Consider the following 13,822-nt stretch of genomic DNA (forward strand, 5'->3'; position numbering starts at 1 on the left):
AATATATCTCTCCTGATAATTAGGTGAAACTCGACTCAATAATTTGACTTGCCTGGGTTTCTCTTGAGTTCCAATATTATGATCCTGAATGTGTTCATCCTGTGAAATTTTTCCCGAGTCAACAACCACATCATTAGGGTTAAAAAGCCTTTGAAGAGGGACAAGCCGCTTTGGCAAAATATTATCTTTCAATTGAAAAACATTTTGATTAGCTATTCAATCTTTTAAACCACTAACTTATAAAACTTTTGTTGTTTCATCTTCATCCTGATCAATTTCTGTGCCCTGAAACTCCTCAACCATAGTAAGAAATTCTTTAATCTGCTAATCATCTTCAAAAACTTGCCAATGTTTAATATTATAAGGAATAGAAGTTCTGTGCCTCATTTCTACCTCATTTCTTAGTTTTGGATTAATAGGAGGCCGGAAAGTACTAGAAACCACAACCAATGAATTTGCTAATCTATTCCCATCCCTTGGAATGAATTGAATATTAAAAGCTTCAAAAAAAATCTCAACCAAATCCCAGACTTCATTCATGTATGCCCTAAGCCTAGGGTGTTTTGTCTGACAATGATTTTTTATTTGTTTGATAATCAGCTCCATAAATTGACTTAATTCCCATTTGTTTAGCTGTTTGCAGAGCAATAATCAAGGACTCATATTCTGCAACATTGTTTGTTGCTTTGAACTCTAATTTAAAGGAAAAAGGGAACATATTACCTCTAGGTAGAAGAAAGCCAACACATGTTCCTTCCTTGGAATAGGTTCCATCAAAGAAGCATTTCCACATTCCTTCAGTTTGCAGCTCTGTATTTACACAGGCTGAAGTAAGTTGCCTCTGGTTATCTTCAACCAACTTTGCATTATCATGAAACATGAAGCAAGAAAAGTCATCTTTCTCTTGGCTATATATAGGCAAATTACTTGCTCCAGTTTTTGTTATTGTTTTTACAAATCTAGCTTCTCTGTACAATATCCTCTCATCCCCACCAAAAGTCGGTATAAAAACATATGTAAAATCTAGTTTCAGGACACCACCCAATTTAGCCCCCCATGACCTAGATAGTAACATTCCAAATCTAGCAAGGATATCTGCTACTACTACATCCATGACCAGGCTTCTAGCTGGAATCTCAGCTAGTGACACTACCAGATCCTTAATGACCCCAAGCACTTGGCTTTTTCTGAATCAAAAGAGTAGAGGTCTCTATAGGGTTTGGTGACTTGTAGATTTAGTTGCTTCATCACTGACAATGGCATAAGATTGTATGAAGCTCCTGAATCAAACGTACAATTATGCAAGAGGAGATCATGGATCAATAAGGAAATCTAAACAGGGGGTGTTGAAGAATCTACTTCCTTTACATGTGGGCCAAAAACCACTGCTGGTTTATCCTCTCGCAAATTTACAGTGTCGTTAATATTCACATTTTCTTTTAAATTAATAAACCTAGCAACCTCCCTCTGATATGCTACTGTCTTTGCTAATTTGTAAGGGGAACTTGAATTCTTATCTTCTCCAACTCTTTAGTAAGACTGAACAAATGACCCTGTTTAACATTCTTTTCATTTTCATCTTCTCCTTTCTTCATGACTGAAATTACTTGGGGAATTGAAACAAGATTCTCCAAAGGAATTTTTCCACTTTGGTCTTGACAAGACTCACCTTGAAGTATTTATGTCTTACCATTTACATTCTGTTGTTGCTTTCCTTTATTTACTCGTTTTGCAGGCTAAGATTCTTGTGGAGTTGCCTTTGCTGAGGAAGCTAGAACTTGCTACTCACCTTCATTTTCTTGACTTATTGATCTTTTCCTTGATCTGAAGTCATATTTCTTGTGTATTTCTGCTTGCATAAAATTAGAGAGTTGCTTCGAATATTCATCAATTTCAATTTCATCACAAATAACACATGTTTCAACATATTTATACTTTTCTCCTTCAACACTGAGATCATCTTCATCTATTGCATATAACGTAGAAATTTGATCTTCATGGTCCCTAGGGTGCTTAAGTACTTCACTAGGATCTTCCTCTATATACAATGGTGCTTGAATTTGATCCTAATATTTCCTCTCCTTTTGCAAGATTTGCAAAGGTTATCTTCTATATTGGCGATTAAGGTTCTTATTATACTGTGTTTGTCTATGAGAATTCTTATTTTCCAACTCTAACTTATTCAATTTATCTGACAAAGTTTTATTTACATTACTCATATCCTCTATTGTTTGACTTTGAGAGGATTATATCTTTTCCTTTCCCTTTTCTTGGATAGGCTGTGTCTCTGGTTTTTTGCCTAAAGCCACCAGATTTGATTCGATCTCTAATGCATCTGTTTGGATCTGATCAAGGGTTGGGGATCTCATTTCCCTCAATGTAAATCCAAAATCTGACTCAAAAGCCCCTGAAAAAGTTATTTTGGCAGTAGTAGGAGGGGGCTTAATCTCCACTGGAAGACTATTGTACAATTTATTAAATCTTCTAACAAATTCAACTACAGTGTCGTTAGACTTCTTCTTTATAGTGTAAAACTCTATTAGTGAATACCCATGGTCTCTTTTTTCTCCCCATATCTGGGTGCTTCCCAAGAAGGAATAGAGTTATTATGAAGCCTTTTAAACCATTTTCTAGATTCTCCATCCAAGGATTGAACAAAAAGTCTTAGAAAAACATCCAGATGTTCAACATTTAGGTTTTCTGCAAAGTTACAAAATACTGATACATGATTCTCCGTTGTTTGTTCATCTTCCCCTATAAAGTGGGGAAGAATCTTGAGGTATTCTTGTGGCATTTGATTCAATGGTTGTGGCATTTGAAGAGGTGCATATCTATTCATCAAGAATGTAGGAGTTGCCATGTTTACTCCAAAATTTATTGAACCTTGATCACCAACAGATGTGGAAACTCTAAGGAGTAAATGGAGTGTGCAAAGGTGGTAATGCAATTATAGGTTCAGGCTGAATAACTATAGCGGATACTGAAAAAAACAGACCCTAAAGACTATTCTTGACAGCTGGGCTCTTGAAATGAATTTAATGTAAAAGGTTACTCTTGGTCAATAAAAGATGAATGTGAAAGATCTGATGAACTACTACATGTTACAGACAGCGTAGGACTTGGTGTAAGTGGAGTTTTAGGCCTTCTAACCCTCTTGAAAACTAGCCTTTTAGGGTTTGAAAGGGCTTGAACTTTCTGCTGTGAGGTATTTGACCTTGTATGGGGTCTCCTTAGAGCCAGTGTTATTGCTTTTGTTTAAAACAACCAAATATTTCCTCCTCACTGAACACCAGAGGAAAATATTGAAAACCTAGGGAAAAGTGCTCTTGTCTTCTCTCCCTAGCAACGACGCCAATTAATGTTATACCTTAAGAAACTAATTTCTTGGTTGTATAGAAGTTGTGCTTAAGACATTAATGATTACAAATATTGTCACTTGTTTGTCACTTGTTTATCACTCAATTATATATTATGTTCTCAAATGAAGGACCTAGGAAATCTGGTTCTTGATCCTCAATACTTAGGTGACATGATAACATCAGAATGCCATTTGATTGTTGAATATGAATGAAGAATAAAAAAATATTGAATAAGTCATAGAAAATATGATGTTTAACACAGGATCTACTATCTATGACACTAGAAGACATTATAGATAATATGTTGTTTTATATAAAAACTACTATCTGTAACTTAGAAGAATTGCAGAGATGGGAACTTCAAGTATAAGAGCGCTCTTTAAGGAATTTAACTTTATTACATAGGCAAGTAAAGAACCGCAGCTTCAGTTACTCTACTCAAAGGAAGAAAACATAAGATGACACATTACAGAGAAGACACAAAATCATACCCAACAATGTATGGAAAAGTTCCAATTCTTGATTAATCAATAGTTGTATCAGGAATTCAGTAGTTTAGTCTCCAAGTTCTCCAAAACTCGAATCCCTTCTTTCTAAATTTACCTGTTGTTATACATTACAAGATAGTTGGTGATCACCAAAACTGTCAAACTACTTAATTATTTTCCTAACTGTCTAGAGTAAAAATTATTACAAAACATTCCACAGAGAGTAAAAGACACCTCCTTCTAAAGAACATAGAATAAGAGGAAGTAACGAAAGTTAGACAATGATGATAACTGCTAGCTTTTCAGCTCTGTTGTTCGGTTGTTGAGTTTCTGTGTAGAAGCTTTAATAATGATTAAACCATTTTAATTATAATAAACTTTGACGAAACCCCATGCGTAACCTGGGCTTTCATATGTATCGGGCACGTTTTGACTGGCCAAAACACAAGAAAACCCGACCAATCACCTTCCTTTGAAGTTTTAATCATCCACCGCTAATTTTGATTGTCTCACTTAAATAGAAGAATTGGCTATTTTACGCGAAACATTAGTTTGCCACAGAACTGAAAAGATTTAACAGTTTGATTCATAAACCCATCGGTTCTGCCTTAGTTGTTCATGAGTCATCCGATCATTTGTTCAATCAACGGTCTGATCCTTTAGAACCCACGAGATTTTAAACTCGTTTGAAATAAATCCTATCAAGTCCACATGTTCAACGCTCCGTTGAATCCCATATGAACCTGATGGGAAATATATATCACCAGTTAATAATCTATTAGGTCCGACTTTAGCGCTAAAACCTGATATTTTCTTCGCCCAATATCCATTGGATCCCGTCTTTTTGGATGAACAACTGAGATTAACCTGGACTTCAAAATGCCCGAACTACATTCGATATATTGTCACATCCGATAAGTTGTTGCCTGATTTCCATTGGATCAGTGATTTGTCGATCAACGGCCCAAAACTTCTCGCAAGCATACCGTCGTATCAGATTTCCGAAACAAAACCCGTTCAAGTTAACTTGTGCGAAATTAAACAAAATACTTGAATTTTCTTAGACTTTGCGTGGGTAAAGCATATAAAGGAACTACATTGAAAACGAACCCCCGTAATGATTCTTGGCCGCACGTTGTGGTCAACCATGCTCACGTTGCGGTCAACTGCGGGGTTGAGCCTTAATTAACCTTCAGACTTATTGTTTTCCCGTAGCGGACCTTTAAACAAAGGTTAGATTTTTCTTCTGTTTTTATTTTTATTTCTTTTTGTGATATAATTAAAAATAAGAAGAAAATAACAATGGAAGCTACAACACATCACATATTCAATTTTCTATAGATGTGCGCTTGGTAATTCCACACATACATTACACCGATTATTTTGTGAATAATGATATTCTAAGAAAACTTCTACAATTTTAATACTCTCATGAAGATATAAAACCAATCCTTATCACAAATGATTTGAAGTGTGCTCCTAAATCAATAAGCCAAGCATCACACATATTTATACATATAGATAGATTTACATCTAAAACGATTAACTTCAAACAATTTTATATCTCACCTTCTTTCTCTATAAAATTTCCTTCTTATCTTCTATAGTTGGATTCCTTAAATTCCCTTACCCTACATTGTTTTGCAAAATGTATAGGCTTACAAAAATTAAAAAATAATTACCTTCCTTCTAGACATAGTTTTGCAGTGTTTTTTATGACTCCTCTCCTTTTTTGATTTTGATTTTGGCGTAGCTCCTTATTTTTCATCATTTCCTTTAATTGTCAATGAAAATTATATGGAATCACAAGTTTTTACGCATCTTTCCTCCTATCATCCTCTTATATGAGAATGCCTATCAAATCATCAAAAGGTGGTACCCTTTTTCTAAATGCATGAATATCAATAACAAAAATGGCATTTTGAAAACATTTCATTTGATGTAATAGTAATTAAATCTCTACTTAATGATTTTTCTTTAATATCACCAAGTTTGTCTCTCAAATACTCTACATAAAAAAGCACTAATAGCTTCATTGAGTTCCATCACTATCGAAATAAGCTTACATTTATAAAGCAAAAGTCAACTTAGATTTCCTATTTATACAAATTCTTTAATATAGTTTAAGCTTTAGTGAATGTCTAATGTGGGGATTTCACTGAAAGAACTTATCACATGTCACGTATGTTCATGGCATAATATAGAATACCCTTAATTTGATTATATATAGGAAAATACATCTAAAAATCACATTATTAAGCCCCCACCGATATGAACCTAATACATTTTCCCAATTAAAGCAAAAACTCACTTTCACTAGATATAGTAGATATCCATTCATTAACATTTTTTATACCCCTTTATGTTTTCTCATTAAATTTGATCTCTATTTTTTATACTTGTCAATATAAAAACCCTTTACCGCCAATTTTATGCTCATTATATTATGTCACTTTTCCCTCAATATATATCCCCCAATATGAAAGCACATGATATGTTATTGCTTCCATAGTGAAGCCCCCGTAATGTCTGGCCGCTTTATTTTGAGGAGTGTTATTTCCTTTCATATATATTCATAACATAACTTTATCCTTAGGTTATTTTTTCTCCAAAAATATGTTTGTTGGTTTAAATTTAATAGATTTGACCATTTTATTAAATGAAACCATTGAATACTAATAAGTATTATGAGTATGTGGATGCTTATATCCCAATTGAAAAGATATTTAACTATTTTATCAATAATATTGATCCTAGTTTATTTTGAAATATTTGAAAATTCTTAAACATCAAAATATTCTCAAATGATTCAAAAATCAATTGAAACAAAAAAAATATTCACTAGGACTTCTAAATTTTTAGAGGTTTACTAGAATCTTACTTTCTAAGTACATAGTTGTAATTATACCTTAATCCCATGAAAAATTAAGGGGATTTTACCCTTCAAACTAGGAAGAGCTAAATCAAAATATACTTCCTTTATAACAAAGCAAGATCCTTCAAATTTAAATGACCATATCTAAAGTTCCAAATATCATCTATGATTATACTTCCATATGTCATTTCTGGATGGTTTACAACAATGTATTGAATATTTTAAAGGCCTACCACTATAATTCCTTTAAAAATCATCTTGTTGTTATTAAGATTTCTTTTCACATACCATATTGTCTTCATAGATTAAAATTTCAATCCTTGATCTCAAATTTTGAAATAAGTATTAAATTTTAATTTATTCCATGAATACACATCATATATTCGAGTTTCCATATATGTCCATTTAGTAATTCTAGACATAAGTTACCACAATTATTTTGTAAGACGTACAGTGTCCTAAGAAAACTTCTATAATATTAATACGCTCATGAAGATGAAAACCAATCTCTATGAGGCATTATTTGATTTGTGGCTCTTAAATCAATATACTAATCATCACACACAGATAAAGTTACATCTAAAATGAATGGCTTCAAAAAAGTGTTTATCTCACATTATTTCTCATTGAAATTTCCTTCTTAACATCTCTAGTTGGATTCATTAAACTCCCTTACCCTACATTTTTTTGCATGATGTCTAGTCTTATCATAATAAAAACAATTAACTTCTTACTCGACAAAGTTTTATAGTCTTTTTTATTACTTCCCTCCTTGATGTTACTTTGATTTCAATATAGATCCTTATTTTTTAGCCTTTCCTTTAGATGCTAATGAAAAATGTGTGGAATCACAAGTTTTTAAACATTTTTCCTCTTATGTTCCTCCTACATGATAATATTTTTGAAAGCATAAAAAAGTAAATGGGGTAGAAAGCTAAGTGGGTTTGATTGTGGGGAAAGCTCTAGAGTTAAGCATGCTCGAGCCAATGGAAGTCTGGGATGGGTTACCTCTCGGGAAATCCTGATTACCAGGTGCGAACCCCTGAAGTGATGATTGACGCTATGTGATTCATCTCACTAGTTTCAATCCCACTTCTTCACCCCTATGAACATCAACCAATACAATGAGTGCTAAGTGGATTATTCAAAAATCATGAGAAATTAGTCAGTTATGACTACCTTTCATGGAAATGGTCATAGATGAATGACTTACTTAACGAAATTGAATCCCAAGAAAGTGACATCTAGACATAAAAAAGTGTTACCCTTTTACTAAGTGCTTGAATATTATTAAGAAAAAAGGTATTTTTAAAATACTTCATTCGACATAATCATAATTAAATTGTTACTTAACAATTTTTGTCTCATGTCTCCAAGTTTGTCTCTCAAATAGTATACTCCACATAAGAAAGCACTACTAGTTTCATTCAGTTCTATCACAATCGAAAGAAGCTTAGTTTTAGGAAGTAAAATTCAACATAGATTTTTATATTTACCCAAATTCTTTGAGATAGTTTAAGTTTTAGTCAATGTTTTGTAACTTCTAATGATGAGTGTTATTTTTTTCATAGATATCCATAGCAAAACTTTATCCTTAGGTCCTATTTTCTCCAAACATATGTTTGTTGGCCTAAATTTAATAGGTTTTACCACTTTATTTAATGCAATCATTGAAGATTAGTAAATATTGTGAGTATTTGAATGCTTAGATATAAATCAACATTGATAAGAATCTAAATATGACCAAAATAAAGGAGTTAGTCAAAATTATTAAAAATTAATAAAATGTTATAACCTTTAAATATTGTTTGTGTCTTAATTTTTTAATTCACATAAGTAAAATAATATAATTTACTAGCCTTGTTTAAAGGGATCTTAATTTGTTTGATTCAAGCTTGTACAGACAACAATATCTCCTCCATTATAGACAATGACTCTTCAAATACATCTAGCACATAACTACTACTACTTGCATAGAGCACACAATCATATTTCAAATTGTGGTTTGATTCCTAAAAAGAGGTAAATAGATTTTAGAGTTATACGAATCCACATAAAATATTGGAGTGAATTCTTCACATATCTAATGATTTTCCTCCTTGTACAATAGCCAAATACCTCATAGCACCTTTTCTCCTCAATATCAATACCTAATACTTTGATACCTAGCTCTTATAGGGTGATAACTCATGCTCTCCTATTCTTGTGAATCTATTCGAGCATTATGCATACAAATTTGAGGAAAACCTCAAAAATGAGAAAAGCCCATGATACACAACTTTGAACTCTTAAACTCTAATATGATATATTACAATAACACATAAAAACTATTTATTATAAACTATTTATAATTTATGTGATTGGATTATGTTCATTAATTTTAATAATAAATTTAAATGAACATTTACCTTAACCTCATCCACTTAATAACCTAGTTATTATTGACCAATCACTTTTAGTGTATGTTTTGTAACTTTTGATGATGAGTGTTATTAGTTTTCGTAGATATTAAGAGGAAAACTTTATCCTTAGGTTCTATATTCTCTAAACATATGTTCATTGGTCTAAATTTAATAGATTTCACCACTTTATTTAATGCAATGTGAAGGTTAGTAAAGATTGTGAGTATTTGAATGTTATATCTCAACATTGAGAAGAATCTAAATATCACCAAAATTGAAGAGTTAGTCAAAATTATTAAAAATTAATAAAATGTTGTAACCTTCTACTATTGTTTGTGTCTTATTTTTTTATTCACATAAGTAAAATAATGTAACTTACTAGCTTTGTTTAAAGGGACCTTAACTTGTTTAATTCAAGCTTGTACACATAACAATAGCTCCTCCATTATAAACAATAACTCTTCAAATACATCTAGCACATAATTACTACTATTCACATAGAACATACAATCCTATTTCAAATTGTAATTTAATTCCTAAAAATTTAAATATATTCTTAGATTTATAACCATCCATATAAAATATTGGAATAAATTCTTCACATAGCTAATGATTTTCCTCCTCATACAATAGCCACATACCTCATAGCACGCTCTCTCTTCAATATCAATACCTCATATATTAATACCTAGCTCCCCCTATTCTTGTGAATCTATTCGAGCACTATGCCTACGAATGTGAGGAAAACCTAGAAAATGAGAAGAGCCCATCATACACAACTTTGAACTCTTAAACTCTAATATGATATATTACACTAACACATAAAAACTATTTATTATATACGTTTATATACGTGATTGGATTATGTTCATTAATTTTAATAATAAATTAAAATTAACATTTACAATTATTTCCTTACTTGTGGATAATTTTTTTCTTCAACTGTCACTAAAACCTTGAACTATATTTTTTTATGATATTAAAATCCTTAATACATCCGCAAATTATATATTACAAACCCAAATAAATCATAATCATTAATACATTGAATCATCATTTTCACACATTTTGCATAATACATGGCCTATGCGATTCCCATTAGTGGAAAGTATGTGTTGCAACGTATTGGACTCACATTAGTGAAGAAAAAACCATGCCCAATAGAAGAAATAAGGAGGCACTTTGCTCCATTTCATATGAAGTTTCATTAAGCGACTTGACTAAGGGGAGAACGGAGAACGTGATTTCAATGTCATGCTTCAGCATCATGTCATTAATTTCTTCTGTTTATCGGCGAACAATTGATTAATAGACTTTATTGGGAAAGGAGTATAAAGAACGTGATTCCTTGAGTTTGATGCTTCAGCAACACGTCATGTTGTTCTTTGTTTATCATTTAAGACACTAATCTATGATGTATTCCTAGCACGTTTGATTATTAGTCAATATGCTTTGAATTTTTAATATTTTAAAAAATACATGTTACCATATTTTATTTCTACGATTTAAAAATCTATGTAACAATACATAGAATATATTTTTTCTTTGTCATGTTTCAAAGGTCTAGATACCTTATGCAGTGGAAACTTCGTTGATAATTTTTGAAGAAACACATAAACGATTTAGGTTTGCGTCTTGATCTTTTTCTATTTGTGAACCTTTTGAAATGACATGCTGACGAGGTTACGATAAGGACAATGGTTCGACGTGGACTCGTGGCTAGCAACTTCCACCATCGTTTTATTTATGGCTTTCATTTCGTGATAACATAGGCAAGGGAAAGTTGTTTTATAATTTAAAGAAGCACATAAGTCAGTCAGCTTTTCATGTTGAGATTATTCTATTTCTCAAAACTTTGATGCGACCTGGCGACTAGGTTATAATAAGGACAATAGTTGGACGTAGATTCATGTGGCCTGGCAGCCTTCACTATTGTTTTATTTACTGCCTTCATCAAAACTTATTAGAATATTTCTGCTGCATAATATTTTTATATTATATCCGAGAATGGGACAATAGTTAGTGGTATACTGACCTGGTAAATTGTCATGTGGTAGTTGGATTGTCATAATTATAAAATAGACAATTTGAATAAAGCATTCTCGGGTCGAAGTAAAACATTATTTTAAATTGAATTTGTGACAATAAGCATGAATTTCAATGTTTGGTAAAAAATAAAGTAAAATTAAATTTGTCCCAATGAGCATTAATATTAATGTTATAGTTATTATGGGATGACACATTTATTCCACTTAAAGCACTGGCCCAGAAGTAAACATCACGCCTTGTGGATCGTTTTTTGGATATGTGTCACTAGTTACACCCACCAATAAAGATCAAAAACCAGCTACCAGACACCAGCTAACACGTAACATACTGCTAACCTTGAATTCTTTTAAATCCTATTCCATGTAAATAAAGGAAGACCAATCAGTTTGTGATATATTATTTTATGACAGGTCCTTTTTTTAGTAGATTCAGAAGGTGTTCAATTCTAAAGCAATGGCCCTCCGATATAAGAAGGGATTGACCGCACTGGAGTAAGCACATCAAATGCACTAAGCCATTTTAGACATTGGCCTCACTAAGTCGTTCATTACATACATTATTCTTTAGCCCATCCCTGGCCTGCACTCTCGCCTGGCTCAAGCCTCATATTATCGCAACAATGTTTACTAAGATTCATCCACACCAACCAGAATTCAGTGGGCATGTTGTGACCGACAATAAGTTATGCAATGTTTCCTCCACAACGCTAACAGTGTGGAGGAAATCTCTTGTTTTCAGCTGCAATGGTTTTACGGTATTCGATTCCACCGGGAACATTGTGTTTAGAGTGGACAACTATCCTTCAGATCCTAAGGACGAAGTTGTTCTAATGGACACTGCAGGAATGGCCCTGCTCACCATGCGACGCAAGGTATATAAAATCTCTCTAGTATTTTTCTTCTCCATAGTTTTCCATTTATGTAACTAAAAATAACTAAATTTCTGCAACCTTTGAAAGATCAATGAATTGTATTGTATGTTAAACAGAGGTTCAGTCTGCAGCGTGAATGGCAAGGATTCTTAGGAGATTTCTTGGTCGCCCGAAAACCATTATTCGTCATGAGAAGGGCATCGTCTCTGCTGATACCCACAAAGACTTTAGCAAAGGTCTATATGTGTTCTTCGGGTGAAAGAAACCGGAGCAAGGCACACTGTAACTACCGTGTTGAAGGATGTTATGCCAAGCGTTCCTTCACCCTTCTCAACCGTTTTAACGAAGTCGTTGCAGAGGTTTGTTCACGGTTAACTTCTGGCCGCATGTCTAATTTAGCTCGTATATTCCTACCAAGAAATTTTGGACATCAGATTCTGAGAGTATCAATTGTTGTATTGCAGGTGAAGCCAAAGCAGGTGAGATCAGAGATAACGCTAGGACCAGATGTGTTTAATCTGACGGTGAGCCCAGGCTATGATCAAGCTTTCGTTATGGGGTTGATTATCGTTCTCGATCGAAGCATGCCACGGTGACAGATAGCGCATCGATTCCCCGGAAGGCCAGACAAAAAGAGCAGGTCATTTGTTTTACAGTTTCCTGCTCTTGGCCGTGAAATGAAGAAGCCTGACACGGATGGCATCGTAATGAGGTGTCTCTCCGCTTCACTTCATTCATGCATTGCTATACAATGGAATGTTTAGCGGGTATGAAACTGCCTGGTTAGGGTTCTAACCGTGCTCAATAATGTTATGTTTGCAGAACGATAAGATATAGTCCTTGGACCTCCCATGATAGCTAAAACCTTTCGCAGATTTTAGATATTACATTGAGAAGGCCAGTTTATATCTTAGTCGAAGAAGAACGGAAGGGATATTCCTTCTTGCCATTCACTGAATTTGAGGTTGGTGGGTTCTATGTGGTATGGTCTATAGCCCAAATTCAAACCATTGTCGACATTGTAGGGGTGTACACATGTTTTAAGTCTCTTTTCAACAAACTTCAAGGTTTCTTTCCAAGGACTTTCAGGCATGGCCAAGTAATAATCAGAACGAACTCCAACTACGTGTTGAAGATTTACAGACTTCCATGGAGTTGGAACTGATGCTTTAATCATGTAATTTATGTTTTTGAGATAGAACTTCCCTGTATGTATGCATGCTTTTATAAAGCTCTATGGCAAGTTCTTCAAATAACCATGTTGTGAGACAACATCATATCGTCGTTCCATCTATCGTGACTGTAAAACTATGAAAAACGAATTATGAATAAACGTGGCAAATTTATAAATCTTAATTCGTTCTGCGACCAGCCACTGCAAAAGAATTTACCACGATAATTCAATGCATCTAAATATTTAAATGCCATGACGAGTAACCAAAGTAAGCATCATGCTCGATTTGTTTAATAACGCTAATGTCTAATTGCCATGTGGAGCTTTCCATTGATGTTAATGTGAGTGGACGACCATGATTCATCAACTCACAATACGGTACATGCGTGAAAGAAACCTGAACGGGCATGCACTTATGTTCAGTGGAGCGTTTCACATCTAACCAGTATGTTGTAAATTCAATTACTGTCTAATCAGTATGCAGTAAAGTCAATGGTTACCTTTGATTTATATTCATTGAATGTATACAATTTGAAATTAATATAAAAATGAAGAGTGTAAAAAATGTGAAAATATATATTTAATTTTTTTTAATAATTAGAAA

General features: G+C 33.2%; 1 protein-coding gene across 2 annotated transcripts; it reads left to right on the forward strand.

The window, feature by feature from the left end:
* The first annotated feature begins 11,644 nt into the window (after positions 1-11,644).
* On the forward strand, positions 11,645-13,375 carry LOC149158698 (protein LURP-one-related 8-like). 2 transcript variants are annotated; one of them, XR_016261077.1, is made up of 4 exons: positions 11,645-12,044; positions 12,161-12,403; positions 12,509-12,756; positions 12,867-13,375. XR_016261077.1 is itself a non-coding variant. In XM_089433365.1 (3 exons), the coding sequence occupies exons 1-3, from the start codon at positions 11,793-11,795 to the stop codon at positions 12,638-12,640; spliced, it is 627 nt and encodes a 208-aa protein (XP_089289491.1). In that variant the 5' UTR covers positions 11,645-11,792; the 3' UTR covers positions 12,641-13,373. The 2 variants fall into 2 exon arrangements, 1 of the variants encoding a protein (XP_089289491.1); XM_089433365.1 differs by having other exon boundaries at positions 12,509-13,373.
* Positions 13,376-13,822: the final 447 nt, after the last annotated feature.

Source organism: Pinus tabuliformis, chromosome 5_2 (assembly GCF_031772625.1).
Source record: "Pinus tabuliformis cultivar Carrire ecotype Pingquan chromosome 5_2, CPIR1, whole genome shotgun sequence".
Classification (NCBI taxonomy): Eukaryota; Viridiplantae; Streptophyta; class Pinopsida; order Pinales; family Pinaceae; genus Pinus; species Pinus tabuliformis.